At 44.1% G+C, this 26,950-nt stretch overlaps 1 protein-coding gene across 2 annotated transcripts in view; it reads right to left on the bottom strand.

The window, feature by feature from the left end:
- Positions 1–26,950, bottom strand: part of Msrb3 (methionine sulfoxide reductase B3) — a 133,288-nt gene that overhangs the window by 94,153 nt on the left and 12,185 nt on the right. For both annotated transcript variants that reach the window (XM_052166046.1, XM_052166045.1), the window contains one exon: positions 940–1,065. In XM_052166046.1, coding sequence (XP_052022006.1) covers positions 940–1,065 — 126 coding nt within the window. The remainder of the gene's footprint in view (positions 1–939; positions 1,066–26,950) is intronic.

The following is a 26,950-nucleotide window of genomic DNA, read 5'->3' as shown; positions in this document are numbered from 1 at the left end:
CACTGTTCACGGAGTGTATTCCATTCTTAGTGTTTAATAATATAAATTCCCTATCCAATATGTTGATAAAGATATGTATAGTAATGGGACTATAAATAATATTAACAATCATATTCACTGAAATAAAACATTTGGTCACTGCGAATTTCACAATAAAATTGAAATGCTAACTTGTTATAGACACGCAGTGAAAGTTTAAACTTTTATGCTTCTTTGGTTTAAGTGCTTTAAAATCACTTTTTTTAAAAGTATAGTGGTTCTAATTTATCTTATTTTTATTTGTTAAGAATTATTTATTTTATGTATGTGAGTACACTGTTAAGTGTCTTTAGACACACACACCAGAAGAGGGCATCGGATCCCATCACAGACGACCGTGAGCCGTGTGGTTACTGGGAACTGAACGCAGGACCTCTGGAAGAGCATTTGGTGGTCTTAACCCCTGAGCCATTTCTCCAGCCCATGGTTCTAATTTTAGAACCAATTTGGAACATGATATATCCGTTCTGTTTATTTGGTTCTTGTTAATAGAAACTCTTTACTTCTTAGCCACAGTATAAGTGACAAAGTTAACTTAAAGTTGCTCAATTTCACTTTTTTCCCTAAAGAACCAGCCACATGTACAGCGAGAAGGTGGGCATTCCCACAGCAAGCCGAATGCTCTACCTCCCGTGCACTGGAGAAGAAGAAGACACCACGGGCATCACTAGCGACAAGTGTGTACTGGGTAAGGGACCTGGGCGGTGTCTCCGGTATTGAAAAGACCATGGAAATGGATGTTACTCAGAGGAGAGTGAGAGTTTGTAAGCAACCTCCAACTTTAAATTGGAGTCCAAATAAAAGAGACTCGGAGTTTAGTAAAACATACTGGTGTACCATTTCCTATGGCAGAATTACCCACTCAGCCCCGTGCCCCACAACAGTACAACAATCAGAAACCTGAGGGGAGCCCACAGGCTCTCTGGGCCACGGGCTGGCTCTTTGTCACCAAGTGCAGGAGGTTGAAGGCAGACATCGTGGTGGTATCTTCAGTGACAATCCCAGAGGCAGAGGAAGCGGCAAAAGCTGAGAGGGGAAAAAGAAAACAACGAATTAAAATGTTAGGCACATTCATGGAACAACGGGTGGTTTGGGTATAGCTAGGGCTAAGCACACGCACTGTTAATAAACCATGCTGCCTCGGTTTCGGGTGGATAGCTGACTCTCACTGACATCATGAACTCTTGCTCTACGCTGAGGAGGCTGGTTTTATCTCTAATACGTATGTGACTGAAATCAAGGCTCAACAATCCAAGGACACAGCGAGCGCAGTGTGGAAATGGTCATTTAACAGCAGAGCCAAAATGTGTCCTTACGTAGAGACTTGCCCTTTAAGACAAGGGGGGAAAAAAGCCAAAAAAACTAAGGACAACTATGAGACTTCACAAACTGTTAAATTTGAATAAAGCATAGAGAACGCGCCCTTCGTTCAATTTTATGATTTATACCTTCTAAATAAAATTCTGTGAGTAGAACTCATGACCTAGCATTGAAAGGGGTATTATATATATATATATATATATATATATATATATATATGACTGAAGTCTTTGGAAATGAATCATGTAGAAGAATCTCCAACCTATAGGATGTTAAACTTAAGACAAAAGTCCAGCTTGCTGGATTTTTCGGAAGCATGCCATACAGGGCGGTGATTGGTGCATAAACATCTCGCGCAGGGCTGTGATTGGTGCATAAACATCTCACGCAGGGCTGTGATTGGTGCATAAACATCTCACGCAGGGCTGGGATTGGTGCGTAAACATCTCACGCAGGGCTGGGATTGGTGCGTAAACATCTCACGCAGGGCTAGGATTGGTGTGGACTAACTTCAAATGAAAGTGGAGAATACTCGGTGATGATCAATCTCTCCTGTTTTATTTAAAATCACCACGTTAAGTAACTGCAACTGCCCAGTGTCCAAAGATGGAATGAAACTAAAGTCCTGCTCATTTCCTGGCCGTCATCTCCCTCCATTCCCCACCCCGAAATAAAAGTCTTTTCCCGGACTCTCCTAACTCCCTTGAAGAGCAAACATGTAATAAACAGTAATATATTTGCCCAAATCGCTCTGGAGTATATCTGACCGAACTCTGCTTGTATTAACATGCCTGAACTCTGACTTCCCCAAACTAAACTCACTACAGAACTAAAACATTTTTTGTGTTACTGACTGGAGGTATGGTGGTGGGGGTGGGAGTTTAAGAATCACAATGTGCAGCCTGAGAGAACCGTTAGACATAAATAAAGATGTCATTTTCACGAGTGACTGCGGAGCAGGCAAAGACTGCATGCCTTTGTAGCAGACTACTGGCTAATAAAAGATCAAAGGTCTATACCTCACAACGCCGTAAATAAAAATGTAGGGTTTTTTTTTTTTTCCTCCATGAGCCCCTTCCCCGAGAGGGATAAAGTATGTGCGGTAAATGTAATTACTTAGCAAAGCTGCGGCCTCTCTGAGCTCCCGCAGCTGACCATAAAACGTCTTCCTATTCTGTTTCATCAACCGCTGTACCAGGCCGCCTGGGCGCCTACGGATCACAGTGGCCATCTGGCTTGTGTCAAAGTCAGCACACAGGAAGAAAGGCAGTGACATCACTCCGCAGGTCAGGCAAAGAACAAAGATGCTTTCTACAATTAAAAGCCAAGGACTGCAAGAATACCAGGGGCTCAAAGTGACTGATTTAATAGTCCCTCCTCTATGCCTTTTTTTTTTCTACCCAAATAGCCAGAGCTCCATCTAGTGGCAAATTGGTTTTGCCCAATTTGGGGATTTAAACTGCTTTGTTTGGATCTTGGCGCTTAAAGGGGACCCTGGAAGTGCCCTGTGAGCACCCACGCCACACCTTGTCTTTTCCGATGCTGAAGAATGAACGACCACAACCTGTCGCGGTGTGAGCCACTCACAAATCTCCATGTTATAGGTTGGGCACTGATACAACCTCAATTATGCGAATGCTCACAGGTATGTTAGAGAAGGCAGGCAAGTTTACAGAATGCTTGCAGAGTGTCCAGTACCCCGAGAGTGTGTGTCTGAGCCATAAACCGAAAGGCAGTTCTAAAGATTGCTGCCTGTGTCTGCACACACCGCTTAGCTCCATCCAACAGAAGCATCCAGTAAATGTGTCTCTAATGTGTGCAGCTGGGGCCAGGAGTACGGCAACAGTATTCTTGGGGCTGAGGTTTTGAGGGGAGAGAGAGAGAACATGTCTGTTTTTTACACTTGCAATAAACAGCAGACGCTGACAACATACGTAAAACACACAACCTGCTTCCAGAAAGATGCCCATCCCTGTGGATGTGTCCGAGCTTTGTCGCCGGCCTGCCTGGCTGGAATTGTGTCAGTATCTGTAACTACTTGTATGGCCTTGGACAAGTTACTTACTTTTGCTTCCCCAACTCTAAAATAACCGTTCAATAATGCAATTAGCTAAAAGGACCTCTCCTAGTGTGTGGTGTATGTTCAGAGAAAGTTAGCGGTCAAATATTTGCTGTGCCTAATATTACATGAGCCGGAAAACGTTTACAAAAAATAAATTTTCCCACAGTACATTCTGATCCTGGTTTCACCTCTGCCCAACTGCTCCTAGGTCCTCCCTCCCAGATCCTCCCAGATCTGTCCTCCAAGACCCATCCTCCTAGGTCCTCCCAGTTCCTTCCTCCGAGGTCCAGATCCATCCTCCTAGATCCTCCCAGATCCATCCTCCCAGGTCTTCCCAGATCCATCCTCCCAGGTCCTCCCAGATCCATCCTCCCAGGTCCTCCCAGGTCCTGCCAGATCCATCCTCCCAGGTCCTACTAGGTCCTCCCAGATCCATCCTCCTAGATCCTCCCAGGTCTGTCCTCCCATATCCATCCTCCTAGATCCTCCCAGATCCATCCTCCCAGATCCATTCCCCCAGGTCCTCCCAGGTCCTCCCAGGTCCATCCTCCCAGGTCTGTCCTCCCAGATCCACCCTCCCCATCCATCCAACTCCAGGCCGCCTTCTTGAGTTTCTCACCACATGCTATCCTGCCCCATGGTTCTGCTGGATCCACTGCTCATGGTTTCCCCAGAACAAGCTGACTGTCCCCACTACTCCCAGGTCTCCCTTGTGTGTCACGCTCTCTGAAACCTCCTCCCACTGTCTGCTGCTTTCTCAGCGCTGACCCTACAGAACACCCAGTGAGCCCCCGCCTCTCCTGTGGCAGGTTCCAGAATACTGGTGCGTTTTCATCCTTACCTCTTCTAAATGAACACTGCAGGGTAGGGCGGGGATCTTTTCCTGTCCCACTACCCAACACAGGACAGCCAAGCACTCAGTCACTTCCAGAGTAGAAGACTCAGTGTAAATGATTAACCTGTGAAACTGGTTGTTCTGGGCATCTCGTTTCCAATGCTGCCTCTGCCAGCTGCCTTGCTAACCATGCTTAATTAAAGGAATTAAAATCTGTTACAATGTATGATTGCGAGCAAGGGCTATAACACGTGGGTTACTGAAAAGCACTCTCACTTAAAATTCAAAGACAATTCAAACGCCCTATCATTTTCAAAAGTTTCTACTTTCCTATCAATATCCCTACTGCCTCGGAATCCTAATGTCCGATCATGACTGAACTCAGTTCGCTGGTGGTTTTGGTTTGGCTTCTCCATGCCTCCCCCTTTTTCTCTCTGCCCTGAAGTTGAACAATATACCAGCAAGAGAGAGCATTACCAGGGAATCCAGAGAATTCGCCAAGCTGATAATTAGTTCCAGACAGAGCTGACTGTGCCCGTGGACTTGAAGTGTCAGCCCTGAAGGTTGGATTCCCTCCCCAGCACATGTGAAGAACTGCGTGCATGAGGTTTTTCAGGAGCTGGGGAACCACTCTCCCCCAAACGACAAAAGCCAACGGCACATTAGAATGTTGTCAAGGACAATTTTGAAAAACATAACACTCGGATCTCACTGCAATCTTCTTTCTCTCCAGAAAGAAAAGGTGTGCTGACAGGGAGAACCAGGAAAGCAATCTTAAAACATAGGCTCCTTTAGCTGCTGCATCTGTGAAAACAGCCGCCCGATGGGTAGTAGTGGGGCCACCTTTGCTAATCAGAGGCTCTAATGTGATGCACAGAAGCCCAGTATTCCAAACCATTTTCAAATTAAAATTAGGAAAGTTGAGAACAGCTGCTTTAAAATATACCACAGTACAAAAACGTGTCCATGCATTGTTCTAATGGGGCCAGTGATGTCCCAGTTTACAGCTTCTAGTTTATATGTGCATTTCAGCTACATTTTTTCCCTTTCTCTTCACGTGAGTTTTAGAGATCTGAACTCAGATAGCCTGCTATTTTTCTTAGAATATAAAAAGCATTGACAAGACAGAAAAACCCACATAAAGCAGTTTAATTTTTATGTAAAAAAAAAAAAATTCTTTCAGAGGGACGATGACTGGACCTAACCTAGGGCCCAGCCCCTTGCAGGCAATCCCTCTCACCACACTTCATCCCAGGCATTTCTGTCGTTTGTAATGTGAAACGGGGCCTTGCTGGCCTTTAACACAGTCCACAGCCCAGGCAGGCCTCGACCCCGTGCCCCTCAGCCTCGCCGGGCCCAGTTTAGATCTGGTTTTTCAATTGTTTCCTTTTGCTGTTCTGGTTTTTCTTTTCAAGTCCTTGGGATCACACACTAAGACCCTCACTGACTACATTACGTCCCGGTGAGGGGTTTTACTCTGAGGTTTGCAGGCCTCCTCTGTAAACACAGAGCTCGGTGATATCAGTCATCAGAGGAGCACATGGCGCCCCTAAATTAATACTACAGATCCCACGGAAAGGAGGCGCAGCGCCACCTGGCGGCATCTCCCATGACAGATGACCACTTTCTCCCTTTGCAGAAACCGCTGTCTTTATCTCTTACACTATTTCCTTTTATTCCCAAAGTAATTATGCTCCCAGCCTGGTCCTTCGGCTCGCTCTGGGTTCCTGCTTGCTTACTCTCTCCATTAAGGACCTATCTCTCAGACTTAATCTCCACTTACCAGATGCTTGCAATTTGATAGAGAGCTATAAAGCTCTAGAGCTGGCGGTCTCCAAAGCCCGAGACCCGCAATGCCTCGTTTTCTAAAGGCACTGATAACAGCGGTATCAGCTTGTGTATGCACCACGCGCTTTTAGTCTCAGGAACCTCCCTATCGTTTTATAACCTCAAAAGCTAATCTACTATGTGTTATTTAAATATTTGCACGTGTGCATTTCATATTACTATGAATAGCAACCGGATCCAAGTGCCTGAACTCGGTGAGTCTGAAAGTGTGATTCCGAGGGTAGCTACTCCTACTGCTTGCTAGTCTCTGGTTATTTCTGGCTCTCCACTTCCCACGCTAGGAATGCGGTTCCTCTTGCTGCCCCCTGGTGGTGGCGAGGCCACATGACACGTTCCTAGCAGTTCAAAAGCCGCAGGGATGGTAAAAGTGGCACTTTCCCGAGCCTCTTAGCTGTTGGTGAGAAACCGTACAACGCTTGCTTTTCCTCTGTAACAATCCCGGCTCTACAGTTAGTCCAGAGCAGCTCTGTTAACCGTGACCCCGCAGTAAGGGAACAAGGAATAGACCTTCCATCTGGCCCACAGATAGTTCGTAGTACAAACATGAACGAAGCCTTCTGCATGCGCAGCCTTTGTTCCAGCGAGAACTACAGTTCGGGTAAGAACTTGTTTCACGCGCCAGGGCAGCAAGCGATGGAGTCAGAAGAAAATTTATTTTAATCTCCTCTACTATATTAAAAATTCCTTTGGCCTGGAGAGAGCCCCGCAATTAAGAGGGAGCATTTCTTTTCTAGGGGACCCAAATTAGTTCCCAGGGGTCATGTCACAACTTCTAGTAACAACAGCTCCTCCGTGGCGATCACATACCCCCGGCCTCCGTGAACACCTGCAGTCATGCGTATCTACCCACACACATAATTTAAAATAATAATAAATATGTGTTTAACCCTCAAGGACAGGAATTTGGGTGTTAGAGATTACTGTACCCATTTCAGCAAACGCATTCCAGAAATAGGAGAAGTCCGACGTCGAGGTCATGGGAACGTCACAGAAAGCCCCTCCCCTTAGTCACATTACCAACTGTCCCAAAGCTCCTCTCACGGTCGGAGGACACAACTCTCCTCTTAGGAAAGGACACTGAAGACCTGATGATTGCTGCTTAACCTGGGACCACAGTTAACTGTCGCAGTCCTTCAGAAAGCAAAGTGCTGGCTCACTCCGTGGCAAAGTTGAGTAACTGTGGGTGACCGCTGACTGAATGGATGAATGAATGAGTGAATGAATGAATGAATGAATGAATCCCAAAGTGACTGCTGCTCCCTGGGCACTAACCACATCCGCTGCCGCTTCTTATTGATTCAACACGTGGGAGCCTGCACACACGTGCACACAGACATCACGCTCTCAGTGTAGACAACAATAAATACAAAAAAAAACCCCAAACAATATATTTGCCATGATGCTCCCCAAAAAACTTTAGTGACTCCAGCAATCACAGAAACAACTTCATTTATTCAACCTAAGAGTAAGCAGCAACAACAACAACAACACACACAACACCACACACAGACACACTCATGCAAACACACACATACCACACAACACACTCATACAGACATGTGCACACATAAACAGACATATACGCACCCACACACCACATATACATTCATGTACACACACACATTCACATACTCCATACCCACTACATGCACACACACATATGCACATGTCATAACAATATAATATATGTGTGTGTATGTGTGTGTGTGTGTTATTTAAAAAATAGCCCATGGACAGACACTCGGCTGTTTCTGAACAGACTGCAAACACCAGCAGCTTCACACATCAGAATGAAAAGGATTTAGGAAAGAAAGCCAGAAGAGAAACCAGGAGAACCTGAAGGCATCAGACTCTTCATCTGTGAGGCACAGACATGGTCCCAACTCCACCATAAAATGACTCCCTAAAATTCATCTTCCCTGTATAACAGAGCCCCCCCGGACTGTGGGCTCGACACACTGAGCAACTGGATCGGAACACACAACTGCCCCGTGGGAAAGGAAATGTAAGTCTGTAGACGGTGCGATCTGTCAGAGAAACTTTAAAGGCAAAGTCGCTTGCTTTCAATTTCTTCCTCCCTCCTGGGACATGAACAGGTAAGCCCAGGTAAGCCCCAGAACAGACACTGTTTGATGAAGAAAGAAAGCCACGTGCTAGGAAGCCGTGAGGCAAAGATGGAAGCACATGGAGGAAAAATAAGTTTCTGCGGTGTCTGAGTCCCTCTGCTGTATCTCTCTGTACCACAGCGAGAGTCTCTGGGCTATCACAGGCTAAGCTGTATCTCCACCACAGCAAGAGTCTCTGGGCTATCACAGGCTAAGCTATATCTCTCTCTACCACAGAGTCAGTCTCGGGGCTATCACAGGCTAAGCTATATCTCTCTATACTACAGTGAGAGTCTCTGGGCTATCACAGGCTAAGCTGTATCTCTCTCTACCACAGCGAGAGTCTCTGGGCTATCACAGGCTAAGCTGTATCTCTCTCTACCACAGCGAGAGTCTCTGGACTATCACGGGCTAAGCTATATCTCTTTCTACCACAGCGAGAGTCTCTGGGCTATCACAGGCTAAGCTGTATCTCTCTCTACCACAGCGAGAGTCTCTGGGCTATCACAGGCTAAGCAGTAAATACACAGGTGCTGTAAAGTGAACAATGGACAGATCACAGCCCCGCTGTAAATGCTGTTACGGAAGCAATGGGAGAGGAACCCTTAGCTTTCAAATCTGGATATTATCCAAGTTTGAAAAGCCAATATATGCTGCTACAACTATACCGAAAAATATAATGATTTGAAGCTGCTTCAGGGGGGTGCGACACAGAGAGGTAAAATTGGAAGTTAGTAATTGCTTAGTGCTTGCGCACTGACAATCAGTTACAGATTTTTTTTATAAAAATAAAATTAACATATAAAAGCATGCTGTGTTCCAAATGATTGTTTCATCTAAAGAAAAATACTTCCTAAGGCTGCCTGAATTGGTTCTGTAATTTAGGCCTGAGACTGTAAGTTACAGAATCTATGTCTATCCATGATTGGTAACATTTTTGAGGCAAGGTCTCACTGTGTAGCCCAGGCTAGCCTCAAATTTCTGAGAATTACTGAGACAGGAGGATTATGTTGAGTGCAAGGCCAGCGCAGGCTACATGAGTACTTGGCCAACATGGTGTACTGGGTAAGATCCTGTCTCAAAACAAAACTCAGCTCCTTCACTCAGCTCCTTCTTCCCTCCCTCCCTCTCTCCCTTTCTTCTTTCTTTCCTAATTTATTCTTATTTAAATATTTCTGATTTTGTTCCAAAATATCCCCAACTACTTATTACCACAATCGCAAAGGTGATTTCCTGGTTCTACTTTAACCACTGCTACCCAGATGACACTAACTGGCTGCAACTCTGTTTCTACTCTGCTCCCTAAATGTATCCTTCTCCTCTCGCCTAGGATGGCAGCAAACTGCTGCTACGAGCCATTCACTTCTAATCTGATCCCCTCCACATCTGCCCTGCCGTCTGTGCACCTCCCTGTGTACTGACTTTGCTCCTGCACAAACACGACTGAACATGCTCCAAGACTCCTCACCATCTCCAGAGAAAGGTTCGACCGCTCTATCCCACCTTTAAGACCTCTCAGAACCATCTCTTTTGCTGCTTGTAGAACTTCAGTCTTCAACATCCTCCGGCCCCTACCACCCTCCGGCCCCTACCACCCTCCACTGACTCCCAAACCTTTGACCATTTCTATTGCCTCCCTCAGAGCCTGGCAGTCAACCAATACCAGCTGAATAAATAAATACATAAAAAATAAATAAATAAATAAATGTTATGTTCTGATTATAACCCACTGTTCAGTTCGTCCCTAAAACCTCCCATTTCCTGGAGATCTCTATAGATCTTTAGCTTCCTTACCTGTAAAATATGGGTTATAATAAGAGTTATTTCATTAAAGTTTGCATTAAATGAAATGTTTTATAACACTATATATGGTATAGCAAAGTGAATTTTATGTTCCCTATCCAGAAGAAAAACAAAAGGAGGAAGAGGAGGGGAAAGTATGGAGATAAGGGCAGGGCGGAGGAGGGAGAGGAAGGGGGAGGGGGGAGGGATGGAAGTGGGGAGGAGGGAGAGTTGCACAGTTACAGAATTTAATTAACTTAGTTTGGAATATGGAAAGATGGGACCATTTAACACATAACTTTACAAGAATAATTTTTTCCACCTCAGGAATTATACTTTAGTGATCTTATGAGAAAAAAAAATATATATATATATAACTTTGACAAAAAGTAAAATTTCAAATTTTGCGACCAATTGTTTCAGACAAGTCAGAGTGACCCAGCTTTGTACATGAAAAAAAAAAATCAAAGGGTTCGGCAGCTCGTATCAACTCCAGCAGAAGTTATAAATTACAGCTGCAAGGTCAGTGTCATGCAAAGAGAAAATATTCAAGGGCTTAAAACTCATTTTGCATGTGACCCTGAGAGTTATTCATAACACTTGAGATCTTGGATTCCCAGAACCTGCAACCTTGTGACTGATACAGTAATCTCTCATCAAAATGCCAGTGAATTCCATTGTCCTAGGCCCCTCTTACACACAAAATGCTAGTGACCTTTTATACATCCCACAACCTTTGCAACCAGCTTATCCAATGAGAATGCTCCAAACTCCTTATTATGCCTTTTGGGAATCTTTTTAATCAAATGCTTTTTAAGGGATATGATAGTTTTTGTTGACTTACCTCAGGAAATAAATATAAGCATATCTTTTCTTGTTTAAAAAAGTATCCGCTCAAGGATAGACTCCGGGCTATCTATAAGTCAAAATGTCATTAATGAACTAAAGGTTGATAGAATTTAAAATATATGATGGTGTGGTGGTCTCAATAAGAATGACCCCCCCCCATAGCTTTGAATGCTTGGTCCCCAGGGAGTGGTGTGTGACCTTGTTAGAGAAGGTATGGCCTTATTGGAGGAAGGGTATCATCGGAGGTGGCTTTGGGGTTTCAAAGTGTCTCTCTCTCTGTACAGCCTGTGAATCCAGAGGTAGAACTCTCAGATACCTCTCCAGCACCACATCTGCCCACATGACATCATGCTAATAATGGACTGATCCTCTAAATGTGTGAGCCGGCCCCAGTGAAATGTTGTCCTTCGTAAGAGTTGCCTTGGTCATGGTGTCTTTTCCCAGCAATAGGACACTGACTGAGACCCGTGGTAATCAGTAAATACAATAAATATCACTCGTTAGATGAAAATAATCCTTAAAATTATGAAAACAATAACACAAAGGCAACCGCTTTCAACTATAGCCTCCATCTTAATTAACAGAAGCAAGACAGAAAAAATATTCCTAAATTCCTCCCATACAGAAGAGTGAACACTAAGGCACTTTTAGTGTGCTGGTTAGATTGGGTGAGATTTGTGGTATTTATACAACCACAGGAACCAAAATGACCCCTATAAAAGATGAACACACTACAAGAAATGACTGCAGGGAGAAGAAAAATCACAAAAACCTGAGCCAACAGAAGTAAGGTTCATCAGTTATGTCCATGGCATAAAATAAAAATGATGTTTTTTTTTTTTTTTTTTTTTTTTATGAGCCTAGGGAAAAGGGTGACTCACATAGCATTGCAAAATAAAGAAATGGCGCAGAAGGGTTTGAAAAGAGATGGGGGAGAAAAGGTGCTTCCTTTCATCCGGAACACACAGGCACCAATAAAAGGGAAGCAATACTTTTCAAAAGAGCTCACTCACAGTCAGGCTCCTCACCCCCATGAGAGCAGAGAATAGAATATAAAAACAGGAAAGCCTGCATCCGCCCTTAAAACGTAACACAAATGAGGTTCTTCTAAAAGCTTCTGCTGGATAAAGTGCGGAGAGGAAGTACAGAAGAAAAGGTCAAACCCCACTGGCATCCCAGAGAGCACTGTACCCGTGCGCACCATCATGTTAGTGCGTTAGTGCACGCTAGTGAGAGCCCAGCACATTCCCAGCAGCTAGGCCGCCAGGTAGGGAAAGTACCAACTGGACATGCTCTGCCTAAATCCAGTGGGTAGTTCTGGCAGTCCAGACACAGGCTGTCACCTTACAAAGGCCTAAGGAAGAACCCGTATGCTGACTCTCAAAGGGGACAGGCAAATCTGGGAGATGCTGGGGGATCCCAGCCTGGATCACGCTCCAATCAAAATCAAGACACTCCAACAGCAAGCCAATCCCCTTGCTGTTGGAGTGTCTTGATTTTCTAGAGCTGGCTTCAGTGGGATGCCGGTCCGTCCCCTCCTGTCTCTTCACAGTCTGCATCTTTGAAAGGGAATCCACAGAAAGTTTTCTGTTCTCCTCTTTTGTAAGCTTGAACAGCAATGCACACCACACTCAGGAGTGCTCTCATTCTCAAACTGGACAGGCCGGCAAGTAAAAGAGGACACCGTAAAAACTGGCAGCTCACATGTTAGCAAAGTGGGAGCTAAGCTTGGTAACAGTCACAGAGACAGAAGGGGGAGACACAGACCCATACATATAAACGGTAAAATTAATAAACAATATCCGGTGCCCGGGGGTGCAGGTGAAGGAAGCATACTCAGTGATGCTCGTAAAGACCCCCTGGGTTGCATTCTCACCCCGAAAAAAAAAAAGAAGAATGGGAAGAAGAGGAGAAGGAGAAAGAGGAAGAGGAGAAGGAGAAGGAAGAGGAGGAGGAAGAAGAGGAAGAGAGAAGGCAGAAGAGGAAGAAGAGGAGAGGGGAAAGAAGGGAGAGGAGGAGGAGGAAGAGGAAGAGGAAGGGGGAGAAGAGGAAGAGGAGGAAGAGGAGGAGGAGGAAGAAGAAGAAGGAGGAGGAGGAGGGAGTGGGAAGGGGAGGGGAAGGAGAGGGAGAGAGAGAAGGAGAGGGAGAGGGAGAAGGAGAAGGAGAAGGAGAAGGAGAAGGAGAAGGAGAGGGAGAAGGAGAAGGAGAAGAAGAAAGTATTCCAAACAAAGAAAACCATGATCAGTTGAACAGTGGTCTGGAGCTAAGATTAAATGTCACTCACTGGTTACAGAGGAAGAGCATGTGGCTGAGGCTGATATTTGTGAAAATAAAGTTGACAAGAGCAAATCATGGAAGCCAGTGCAAGGATTTGTAAAAAACAAACAAACAAACAAAAAACAACAACAACAAAACAGACACTCAAGAGAGAGCATTACTATCAGACAGGCAGGTTTAAATTCTAACAAGAGAACGGTGAGGATGGGTAGGACTCACAGAGGACCGAAGGGAGGCACTACTCTCCAGTGCCACAGCCGAGGCTAAGGTCCGCCGTCTGTCTGTCAGGGTGAGAGACTTGAAATCAGAGAGCACAGCTGTGGCTGCTCACGGAGAGCGGAAATGGTGGCAGCATCTACTGCTCTGGGGGATGAGGAGGTCAAAGTTGAAATAGAAAAAGAAGTTCTGATCTTGGCAGGTCTGGTCAGGGTGCCCTAGGCCAGTTTATCCAGTCAGTGATGACACAAAAAGAAGTGAGGGCGGGGGAACTAGGCTGATGGGGAGATAAGAGGGAAAGTGACCTAAATACACCTGGAACTGAGGCCACGGTGTAAGACGATTGAAGGAGACGCATCCGAGTGAGAAAAGGTGTATACATACATGTGTATGTATGTGTGTGTATATATAAATGTGTATATATACATGTATGTATGTATATGTGTATATATAAATGTGTATATACACATGTATGTATGTGTATATATAAAAATGTGTATATATACATATATGTATGTATGTGTATATACACACGTATGTATGTATGTGTGTATATATAAAAATGTGTATATATACATGTATGTATGTGTATATATAAATGTGTATATATACATGTATGTATGTATGTATGTGTATATATATAAATGTGTATATACACATGTATGTATGTATGTGTATATATAAAAATGTGTATATATACATGTATGTATATATAAATGTGTATATATACATGTATGTGTGTATATATATACATACATATATATTTATTATGTGTGTGTGTATATATATATACACACATACATATATATTCCACTTTGTGATGAAAACAGTCCATAGCCAGGCAGTGGTGGCACACACCTGTAATCCCAGCACTCTGGGAGGCAGAGGCAGGTGGATTTCTGAGTTCAAGGCCAGGCTGGTCTACAGAGTGAGTTCCAAGACAGTCAGGGCTACACAGAGAAACCCTGTCTCGAAAAAAAACAAAAACAAAAACAAAAACAAAACAGTCCATAAACAACGAAGACAATAGCATCTCCATTCTGCAAGTGAAAGAACTGAAGTTCAGTTTTAATAAATTGAAAAAGTCAGAAACCAAGGCAAAGGCTCGCTCTAGGATGGAATGGCTACATCAAACCACCTAAGCTGGGACAAGAAGGGTCCGACAATATCCACTGGGCTTAACCATTAGTGGCTTCCACCAGAGCAGCTCACTCCAAGGAAATAGTGCCAGCAAGGCTTCACTTCCGGCACTGCCTCCCCCGCACCCCCATTCTAACCCATGTCAGTCTATGAACCAGGGACACTGAAAACGAGGCTCGGGTCTCCTCACTGCCTCCCTCCCATCCCCTCAGGACTTTCCCGCTCAGCATATCTCAACTCTCGCTGTCCTCTAAACAGCAGTAAGTGGCTGGGGAGATCCTCTGAAGGTACAAGCACTAGTTTCAAGGCTGACAACTTGAGTTCCGTCTCCAGACACACAATGGTGGAAGGAAGGAGAGAACCAACTACCGGAAGTCATCCTCTGACCTCGGCATACCTACTGTTGACAGGTGTGTATGCACACACACACACATGCATGCGTGCGCATGCCCACAATAAGTGATAGACAGGTGATTAAAAAACATGAAATCCCATAGGAAGACCTTGCCCTCCTTTTAATCCCTGACTCTACCTGCTCTCTCTCCTACCACAAAACGGTCCTGCTTTCTCTCTACAACAGGACGTGGCAGTTCCAAACCACGAAGAAAAGTCTGTAAACAGGCCTGCCTGTCCAGTTCACACTGTATCCCAACAGGAGACACACACACTAATTAGTGCCCCGCCAGTAAGGACAGTCCACTCATATTTTAGAGAGCCGAAAAGAGAGCTGGAAAGAAGATAAGGAATTTGTAAAGTAGTTTGGAGAATAAATGGAGAACAATGGAACAGGAAGGGTAGGGTGGAGTGGGGTCAGGGGTGAGGGGGCAGTTCAGGGGTGAGAGGGACTGACAGAGGAGGGAATCCTGGAAAGGACATCTAAGTCTAAAGGCCTTTGAAAAGCCATATGAAAACCTACACACACACACACACACACACACACACATCAGAAGTTTGTTGGTTAGTGGGATCCCATAGACCCTCCCCCAAAAGGTCCCAGGTCATTTCTACTGCTGCTGGTATTCTGAGAGGTAAGACCCTATTACTAAAGACTTCATGTAGGCTGGAGAGATGGCTCAGCAGTTAAGAGCACTGACTGCGCTTCCAGAGGTCCTGAGTTCAATTCCCAGCAACCACATGGTGGCTCACAACTATCAGTAATGGGATCCAGTGCCCTCTTCTGGTGTGTCTGAAGGCAGCTACAGTGTAGTCATATACATAAAATAAATCTTTGAAACAAAAGTTAGACCCCAGGGAACCAAATAACCTTATTAAAAAAATGGGGTACAGACCTAAACAAAGAATTTTCACCTGAAAAAATTCGGATGGCCGAGAAGCACCTTAAGAAATGCTCAACATCATTAGCCATTACGGAAATGCAAATCAAAACAACCCTGAGATTTCACCTCACACCAGTCAGAAGGGCTAAGAACAAAAACTCTGGAGACAGCAGGTGTTAGCAAGGATGTAGAGAAAGAGGAACACTCCTTCACTGCTGGTGGGATTGTAAGATGGTACAACCACTATGGAAATCAGTCTGGCAGTTCCTAAGAAAACTGGGCATGACACTTCTGGAGGACCCTGCTATACCTCTCCTGGGCATATACCCAGAGGATTCCCCAGCATGCAATAAGGACACATGCTCCACTATGTTCATAGCAGCCTTATTTATAATAGCCAGAAGCTGGAAAGAACCCAGATGTCCCTCAATGGAGGAATGGATACAGAAAATGTGGTATATATATACAATGGAGTACTATTCAGCAATTAAAAACAATGAATTCATGAATTTTTTAGGCAAATGGACAGAACTGGAAAATCTCATCCTAAGCAAGGTAACACAATCACAAAAGAATACACATGGAATGCAATCATTGATACGTGGATATTCAGTGCCCTGAAGCTCTGAATACAGAAGATACAATTAGCATATCAAATGATTCCCATGAAGAAGGAAGAAGCGGGCCCTGATCCTGGAAAGGCTTGATCCAGCATTGTAGGGGAGTACCAGGACAGAGAAAAGGGAGGGGGAAAGATAGGAGAATGGATGGAGAGAAGAGGACTTATGGGACATATGGGGGGGGGGACTGGGAAAGGGGAAAGCTTTTAGATTGTAAACAAAGAATATAGAAAATAAATATTAAAAAAAATCAAAAGAAGACTTCATGTATTTGAGTCATGTTTTTGAGTTACAGAACACAGAAAAATCAAGCTGGTACCCACTGGGAAGGGAGCTTCATCCCCACAGATGCTGGAAGACGCTATGCATGTGAAGGCACTAAGCAGGTAAAGCCCTCAGCTCTGAAGCCACAATAGCGAGTTCCTAGAAAGACCTGCCAACCAATGCAAAAGGGCACACGTGTTATTTATGATAGCGACCAACCACTTTCTGGCTGGATTTAAGGCCCACTCTACAAAAGGGAACTCACATCTAGCATCTTTAGTAACACCAAGTGCCTGGGACTGGGTAGATGCTGGGTTCAAGGGAAGAACCAACTACTATTATTATTATGCTAAACGAACACAGAATTAAACCGCCTCCCAAGCGCTCATCTCTCTATCGGTAGATTACTTCACCTCGAACCCTCACCTATGGCTTCTTTTTGTTGATAGGTGACAATTAACACGGAGAGCCACAACTCACCCAAAGAGAAACATCTACATAGCAGACCCTCCTCCCAAGGTTCGGGGATAGTCATGGAAGAGGAAGCCGAAAGACTGCAGGGGTCAGAAGTCAGGAAGAATTGCGTCAAAGCCATGCGACCCGGATGAGGAAAGATAGAGTTGCACACATCATTTTACAGCCGTTATTACTGCATGCCCGAGATCTGCGCAAGACCAAGCCAGACAAAAATCCCAGTCACAAAGTCCCCCTGCCGAGGAGCCATCGAAAACTGATGGCTAGCGGGCAGTGGTGGCACAAGCCTTAAATCCCAGCCCTTGGGAGGCAGAGGCAGGCGGATTTCTGAGTTCGAGGCTAGCCTGGTCTACAGAGTGAGTTCCAGGACAGCCAGGGCTACACAGAGAAAGCTTCGGGGGGGGGGGGGAGGAAAAAAGAAAAAAGAAAACTAAGACTAAGTTCATTTTCCTCAAGAGATCCAGCAGCTCCTAACCAAGCTCCGGCAGACGGACCTACACCCGTGTGCGCACACAGGCAGCACCTTGTGAACTTAGCGGGTTTGAAAACAAAGAGCTCATAAAACTGGGAGGAGAAGCCGGAAGGAGAGCCAAGGGGAAGCTGTTGTTTATATAAAATATTTCAAACAGTAAAAATGAAAAAATAATAATAACCCCTCCCCACCAACCAAAACCTAAGTTAAACCTCAGGGGACGCCAGGATAAATGGGCTTTCTGTTTTGTGGGAGAAATCTAGCATGTTTAAATGAGAGGTATTGGGAAGGTTTCGCGGGGCTTGGGAAAACTGGAGGTTATTTTTAAAAATCGTATAAAAAAGAAGTCTTAGTTTCTTATTTCTAATTTTAATCTTAAAAGTGTACTTTTTAAAATGTGTTTTTAGGGCTTTTGCTCCTTATGCTAACACTCACACTTCTGTAATTTGGGGTTAGTGGAAAACCAGTTGTTGCCAGCCCCATCCAGATCTTTATTTTCCCCCTCTTTGGTCATGTCATGCTAGAAGAAAGTTCTTATTAACAGTTTCACGTGCCCCGACAGATGAACTGAGTATCATTTGGCAGACACAAGTTATCTGGAAAATCCTAAGGTGCTAACTGATTCATATAAGACCATAAAAATTGCCTTTAAGAAACAAAACGAAAAAAAAAGACAGGCTGGGGAGATGGCCCAGAGATTAAGAGCACTGACTGTTCTTCCAGAGGACCTGAGTTCAAATCCCAGCAACCACATGGTGGCTCACAACCACCCGTAATGAGATCTGATGCCCTCTTCTGGTGTGTCTGAAGACAGCAACATGAACTTACATAAATAAATAAATAAATAAATAAATAAACAAACAAACAAACTTTTTAAAAATGGTATTTAGATCGAGCAAGGTGGTATATTGGGTAGAGGTGCTTGCCACCAAGTCTCACAAGCAGAGTTTGATCCCTCAGATGCACAGAAAGGGAGAACTGACTCTCTCAAGTTGCCTTCTGGCCTTCACGAATATACCACGATATGTCTGTGTGTGTGTGTGTGTGTGTGTGTGTGTGTGTACAGAGGCACACACTGGCAGTGCACACATAAATAAATGTAAAAAAATTAAGAAATGATGGTCTTTTAAAGTGTGTGATACACGCCAATGTAGAAACACAGTGTTTTGAGGGAAAAAGCAAGACACACAGTGCACCCAGCAGATGGCAGGCATCTGTAAATAAAGTACCAGAGGGTGCAGAACTGAGCAGTGTAATAGAAAACTTCCTCTGCAGTAAGGGATAAAGACTGATGAGTTTACACCGTCACTAGTGAGACACACACACACACACACACACACACACACATCCAAAAGCACTGTGATTAAGGCAGAGGAAAACATGACAAGCAACTTCACACAGCTGGTTTTAATGCTCCATCCAGAAGCTGGATGGGACACCCGGACTTTTAAAATAAGGTCTGTCTGTCTGTTTTATATAGGTGGTTCACCTTTCTGTGTACGTGAAGTAATTTTGAATCAAGAAGCTTACTAATAAACTGGGGTGAGAGCTCACATATCGTATGAGCAGAGTGTTTTCCCTTTAACTGGCTTTGAGAGTTCAGTCTACTTTTAGCATGGTCGGAGGCAAATCCTGCTGGTTCTCCACACCTTTGAAAGAAGACTGCCCACCCGGAGACACGCTCACTCCCGCACATGAACAGGCAGCCCCCCTGGCTGTGACACCTTAAAAAAGAAAAAGACATCATCACTTCTAGTGCTTAATGCTGTGACTTCAGAAGGGGCATGTGATACTGCTAATATACTGTAATCAATCTTTCCAAGAAGCACTAAATCTTTAAAAGGGTTATGTAACTTTAGCTATAGATCCAGTTACTGGGCACACTAGGATACAAAGTTCAAAAATGAGATCTTAGATAATGTTTTTAGATAGTTCAACAAAACAGTGGAACCTAAAACACAGCAAGAAAAGTGTAACTCTGTACAATTTATTATCTCTGCTATTTCCATTAAAAGTTATGGAAGCTCCTGGGAGATTTTCAGACAACCCACAGACTACAGATGCTTAAGAGCAGCGTCAGGGGTTGGCAGTTAGACCCATTAATTCTGCAGATAGAGAAACAGAGGCATAAGAAAGATAAATGGTTTGAACACAAACAAGCTACGAGAACAGTCTCCTCACTAGCTGCTGTTCCTCTCAGGCCTCTGCAGGACTCTCTTGCAGCACTACTGGGTAAGTATGCAAATGAGCATGCAATGGTTTAATTATGCAAATTAGCCCGTGACATTTAATTATGCAAACGAGCTGCAATGGTTTAATTATGAAAATGAGCCTGTGCCGTTTAATTATGCAAATGAGCATGCAAGGGTTTCAAATTGCTCCTCTGCATTCAGACCATTTTCTTCCTGGCCCACTAATGCAGCCTGACACATTTGTATCAAGAAATCACAAACGGAGCCAGGCTGTGGTGGGTAATGTAATCCCAGCATTCTGGGAGGCAGAGGCAGAGGGAGGCGGATCTCTGAGTTTGAGGCCAGCCTGGTCTACAGAGTGAGTTCCAGGACAGCCAGGGCTACACAGAGAAACCCTGTCTCAGGAAAAAAAAACCAAATCCAAAAAACCAAAAAAAAAAAAGAAAGAAAGAAAGAAAGAAAGAAAGAAAGAAAGAAAGAAAGAAAGAAAGAAGGAAGGAAGGAAGGAAGGAAGGAAGGAAGGAAGGAAGGAAGGAAGGAAGGAAAGAAAGAAAGAAAGAAAGAAAGAAAGAAAGAAAGAAAGAAAGAAAGAAAGAAAGAAAGAAAGAAAGAAAGAAAGAAAAAAAGAAATCACAAACGGGGACTGGAGGGATGGTTCAGGAGTTAAGAGCACTGGCTGCCCTTCTAGAGGACCCAAGTTCAATTCCCAGTATCCACGTGGCAACTCAAAATCATTTGTACCTCCAGTTCCAGGGATCCACTGCCCTCTTCTGGCTTCCATGGTCACTGTATAGACATGGCGCAAACATAGGCCTGGGCAAAATGCCCATACACAGAAAATATAATTGAAATAAAAAAGTTTAAAACCTAGTATCATTTTTGAAAAAAAAATCAGAAGCAGAGATAACAGTGAGCTTTCGATTTCCAACTCTACTTTTGATTATTGTGACACTAGAACTCCAAGAGCCCTCATGGTCACTCGCCCCAGTACCTTATCCAATCTGGACTAGGTGTGGGGAGGCGTGGCCACACTTCCGTTATTTACACACTGCTAAACTGAAAAAAAGAAACGGGCTTCTAGATGTTTGCCTGACACCATTCCTTAAATGAATGCAACCTGTTCCCTGTGGGCTGAGAATGATGACCATCGCTGTAGTCAAACAGCTTTGACCATAGCAGGAAGTCTGTATCCAAATAATTGTGCCTACATTTCATTCCTTGGCGCAGCAGAACTGTCAACTCTTAGCTTAGCTACTTTGAAGGTAAAATCCTTTGGTGAGGGACATTGAAGTACAGCCTTATCACAATGAACTCCGATGTCTAAAAATTGTTCTTATTTTGGGTTTGTATGACAGTAAGAGGCAAGATTTTAAGCTCTACTAAAATCAAAACAAACAAACAAAAAGGCTTCACTATTTATGTTCGTTTAATAACATGTCCATCATTTTTATGATTGGTATAAAATATATATTGTATTGAATATAATAAAAAATTAAAATTAAAAAAGTCTCTACTTATTATTGCCCACGTTGGAATTCTCTCCAACTCCAACCAAGCCCAGAGTCTGTAGCCACCGAACACAACAAAAGCGGAAGAATAAATATGCAAATTAAGATGGGCTTACACTAGGACTGTCTAAAACATTCGCACGTAGCACACAGTTCATTCTTGTTAATGACTTAAACTGGATATAGGTACTGAAGCACTGTTCTTGGTTCTTAAATAAAGAAACCGTAAGGTTCCTTTATACATGTGTAGCAACGGCAGACAGTTATGACCAAAATAATGAATACCATAAATGGATTATGCAAATTTCACCTTAAAAAATCACATTACATAGACCTAGAAATGACGCCCGAAAATACAGTTTCTGAAGTATACCGTTTCCGTCTCCTCATCCTTGAAACTATTTAATAACACAATCTCAGCTAGTATATCACCTGGCCAGGAAAAAAATAAAACAAAACCTTTAAAAATTAGAAGTAAACAGATAAAAACTGGTGGCAACTGCTGTGACAAGATTTTGAGGAAGTTCCTTTTTGTAGAAACTTCTTTCAGTTATGGCTTAGATTTTCAAAAAGAAGAAAAAGAAAAAGAGCTAAAGAGGAGAGTTACCCAGGGGACTCTGAATCCAGAACATCCCTGAGAATGCCAACCAAGCCGGAAAGCAAGAGCAGTCTGCAAGCTTTGTGGGTCACGATTTCCACACTCACACGTTGCAAGGATAAGGCTTTTCTATTCAAAGTTGACTTTCAGACCTTCATGGTGGCTTTCTCCTGTTTCCCATCTTCTCAGTCAACAGCCGCTAAAAAGTGTAGCTATGGAAGTGCTAGCATTCCGTTTTATTTTGAGAAATAAGTCTTCACACTCCATTCTGTACATGAACCTGTCTCTCTATCTACCTGCAAGGACCGGGCACTCTCCTTAGAAACCCCAAATCGGGGTATATACTGCTATCTGAAAGCTGGGCCGGGAGAACACAGTTTCTAGGCCTCTGTTCTCTCAAGTTTGCCTTTAGCCAGCTACAGGTGTCAACAATCTCTACAAGCCACTGAAGTAAACCCTCACCGGAAAGGCCTTCTCTCGACTTTTCTTCAACTATCAATGCATTGGCTACTCCGAGCTGACACCAGACAGCCACGCCTGGAGGAGTACGAGACAGAATGTGTCCAGAGCTAACTGCACAACTTAAAGTTTTGTTGTATTTAGAAGGGTGGGAAGGCGCAGCCCCACCGTGCGGGTTGAGGATGTTCTAGAGGCAGTAGCTGCCGTGGGGTATTTCCTAGTATCTCCTGTGCGATTAGAAAAGCCATGCCCCAGCCGCACGCCTTTAATCCTAGCACTTGGGAGGCAGAGGCAGGCGGATTTCTGAGTTCGAGGCCAGCCTGGTCTACAGAGTGAGTTCCAGCACAGCACAGGGCTCACAGACAGAAACCCAGGTGCTGAGTGGGTCGCTTTTGGAGCCTTTCAAGGTCTGTCTTCTTTAGGATGCTTTTCTTCCAGCGTCCCTCCTCTGAGGAGAGCCAACCCTGTTCTGGGCTTACCTTTCTCTCCAGCCCTCCTCACTCGTGCAGGTTGTGTTTCCAGTCCCCCTCTCCCTCTCCCTCCACACCCCGCCACACATGGTTCCGCTATGCACTTCCACTGCCACGCACGAACTTACCACGTGCTTCCCCAGGAATGTCCTATGGCTGTCAAAAGGAGAAAAGATCTGCAGCTAATACTAACTTTGTTTCAAATACAAAGCTGTTCTGAGCTCACATTCTAGCAGTTGCCCAGGCTTAACATTTTGCCAACACCTTTTACCCATCCCTTTCTTAGAGTCTGCTTAATGATCTCAGCCCATTCACACACACACACACACACACACACACACACACACACGGATCCCCCACCCCATGACCGCTTTTCATCTTCTGAAAACTTCTCACATTGCTTCCTAGTCACCCACTACTTTCTTTGCCAACTCCACAACTCTTCCTGTGAGCTGTTAGAAATACCACCTGCAGTTCAACTCTGATTGCAGCATTCCAGGGATCAGGAACCTCCAATTTCACAGTCCTGTTTATATCTGTCCTGTGCCTTCTGCATTTGCTGTCTGACATAGTATCATGCACCGGCTCGAGCAAGGCCATTCCCTTCCCACATGAGCTGGCCATTCCTCCCGTCCTGAGCCACTTCAGTTGAAAACTTCCTGCCTTTTATATATTCAGTCTTCACGGAGGAAATTAAAGTGTTCATGGAGAAGCTTATTAAAATCTATGAAACAAAGATTAAGAAAGATCAGCGCAACTGGGCGGTGGTGGCACACGCCTGTGATCCCAGCACTTGGGAGGCAGAGGCAGACGGATTTCTGAGTTTGAGGCCAGCCTGGTCTACAGAGTGAGTTCCAGGACAGCCAGGGCTATACAGAGAAACCCTGTCTCGAAAAAACCAAATGAAAGAAAGAAAGAAAGAAAGAAAGAAAGAAAGAAAGAAAGAAAGAAAGAAAGAAAGAAAGAAAGAAAGAAAGAAAGAAAGAAAGAAAGAAAGAAAGAAAGAAAGAAAGAAAGAAAGAAAGAAAGAAAGAAAGAAAGAAAGAAAGAAAGATAGATCAGTGCACCTGTGCTCCGGTGTCAAGGAGGAAGGCGGCAGTGGGCGTGGGGATTTAGAATGTGGAAAGTCAGAGTCTAACACGGCTGTGGCCCTGTTAGAGGGCTAGGAGCCTTCTCGGAATTATCAGTGAACCACTGGCCTGCGCATAGTGAACACGTATGGTGTTGGGTGGCACACATTTCTGGAGAAGCTGAAGGAAGTTACACATACTGTTAGATATGGAAGGCTTCACAGGGTCTCACGAGAGGCCATAACAACCACTATGAAAAGATAAGGCTGGGATCATGAGCTCACGACCTCACGCTCCCTAGACTCCGTCCATTTGAATGGCTCTGTCATGTACCCACTCTACGAATTTACATAGAGAGCTGCTTGGACTCAACGCTTTCGTTAGTGGATTCCTGAAAATACACAGGCGACGGCCTACAGAATGGACTGATGGTTATCACTCAGGATTTTCACATAATTCCTGGGTGTGACACGCACTCCGTGGGCTCCCTGTGGGTCTCCTCCTCAGCATTCCTGCAGAAGGAGCCGCAGGAGGTCTAGTGCCCACCAGCGATGTCACCACTCCTACATACTGCGTGATCAAGAAGAAATTATGCATCGTAAAGACTAAATACAACCCCCACCCCCAATCTAACACGCGAAAAGGCTGCTTCCAGCTCTCTACAGGGCTCTACTACATGATACTAGGAGTAAAGGAGTCTTTGCCCGAAAGCTAGACCAACCACGTGACCCGCACTGTGCGTTATCCTCTGAGGTACATCCAATCAGCTTTGTTACTTGTGCTCAAGCGACAGAGAGACAACAGTGAGAGATGCCGAGCTGCAAAGTGTAACTGCAAACAATGAAGGCCCCCAAAATAAGAACAAAAGCAGCCAGAGACAAGGGAAACATAAGAAGGCAAAGGCTAGAGACATAGAATGGTCCGGCCAGGCCTGGTCTTCATCAGCGAGCCTAACCCTGGGCCCTCTGAGGTCCGTCTGCGTGTGGCTTCCATGGTCTTCCAGCGCGTCCCCTTGACTCTTCCTTTTGACTAAAGGCTCAGAACTCCTAGTTTTGGTTTATTTCCACTTCAGGCTTATTTCCGTTTCTTGAAACAAGTCGTAGTCTAAACCTTCCACAAAGTCAGCTGACTCATAGCTGCTCTGGTTTTTTTGGGTTTTTTTTGTTTTTTTTTTTTTTTTCCCTCCTACATTCTCTAAAAGGCTTCAAAAGAAAATGTCAGACTGTTGGGGATCAAGGGCCATAGAATGAATTACGCCTAAGAAAGAGGAGATAAAGGGCATTCAAGGTAAAGGTGTGAGATCCCAGTCAGCCATAAGAAATGCTAATAAAGCGCCAATTCAATGGCTGCGCTTGATCCAACATCCATCAGGCTAGTAGATGGAACTGAGTCTTCCCAGGGGCAGGGTTATAATGCAATGTGCCACACGAAGGGAGTTTTGTTGACGATTCCCCAGGTAATTAACCACAGGCTCTAAGGGCAGGAAGTCCTGACTGAACTCTGATGGTATCTCCCCAGACCCAAATATCAGACCGTGTCAGAGGCTTCAGTTTACCTCGGAGGGCAGGTGGACATTTGCCAGTGACAGAGCAGCACTCCCTGAAAATACAGGACTGAATTTTAAAGGAGCTCCATTCAGCGATGTACCTTCTGGGAGCCGATCCTGAGGCAGAGGGCGCCCCAGAGCGCCCTGCTGAAGCCACGCCCATCGGACCCAGAACTGAAGCCACGCCCATCGGACCCAACTACCTGGAGACCAGTTTAACACGTGGAGCAAGTCAGAGACTGACACTCAGAAATCTGAAGGAATGAGGTGGGCGGTTCTGCAGGGTTATGCAAACAAAAACTGTACTAGAGAATCCTGCAGTTGGAAGGCATTTACAGAATATAAGCAGCTAAACTTTGGAACCAAATTCATCAACCAAATCCCCAGCCACAATGTGTATGTATGTATGTATGTATGTGTATGTATGTATACACATATATAAATACACAAGTATATAATATGTATATTATATACATATATTATATATAACATTATATGCACACATTATATATGCTATATACACACATACACCTGTATATATGTATATATACATATGTATACTATATATGTATATATATATATATATGATTAAAATATAAAAGAGCTCTGACTAGATTATGATGGAACTCGAAAGCATTTACTAACTTGATGGTTTAAAAATCTACGTTTGCTTATTAAATGAAAAATACATCAGAAAAACTGATGAATCCTAATTTGGGATACTTTTTAGACTTTTTTTTTTCTTCTGACAGTCTGACAAGCAAACCTCAGCTGGCGCAAAACTCGCTCTCCGAACACCTCAAACTCACAAAACTCTGATGAGCGTCTGTCTCTGTGTGCTGGGATGAAAAGCTGTGTCACCGTGCTCGGTGTTAGACACTCTTATCACCACAGTGAAAGAAACAAGGACTTCTGGCCTGAGAGTTTCAACATCTCAGCTGAACTATTGGGACAAGTAACTTTAAAAGTTGAAATAGTGCTTTGATTCAAAACCTAAATGACGCGCTGTGTGCTGCAACCTTGGCAGACAGGCAGTTCAGGCACTGTGACAAAAATCTAAATGGCAAAGAGCTACTGGGTTTAATAAAAAAAAAATTTTTTTAAAAAAATTAAAAAAAAAACAGACAGCCACACAGGGAACTATTAAAAGCGTCAGAAATTCAACTGTCAGGTAGGAACAAATTTTTAGAACTATGTTTAAATAGTCCAAATATAAACTTGGTGTTTGAACTTTCTGGCAGAAGGCCACAGCACAGTTGATTTTGGTTTCCAAAGGCTGTTTGACCACAGACATCAAGTAAGTTCACTTATCACACACACACACACACACACACACACACACACACACACACACACACAAATAATCATTCATATACTCCCTTTCAGCACAATCTGTCCCTTATCATCCAGCCCAGCAGGTTTTAGAAATCCATTGATAAAATGTTTAGTCAGGATCTGTTGATTCCCAAGAAGGACTGCTCCAAAGCAGCTCCAGGATTATGAGGCTATTTAAAGGTGGGTCCCTTC

Source organism: Apodemus sylvaticus, chromosome 20, assembly GCF_947179515.1.
Source record: "Apodemus sylvaticus chromosome 20, mApoSyl1.1, whole genome shotgun sequence".
NCBI lineage: Eukaryota > Metazoa > Chordata > Mammalia > Rodentia > Muridae > Apodemus > Apodemus sylvaticus.
Note: the sequence above shows the minus strand (reverse complement) of the source record. Positions and strands in the feature narration are given on the sequence as shown.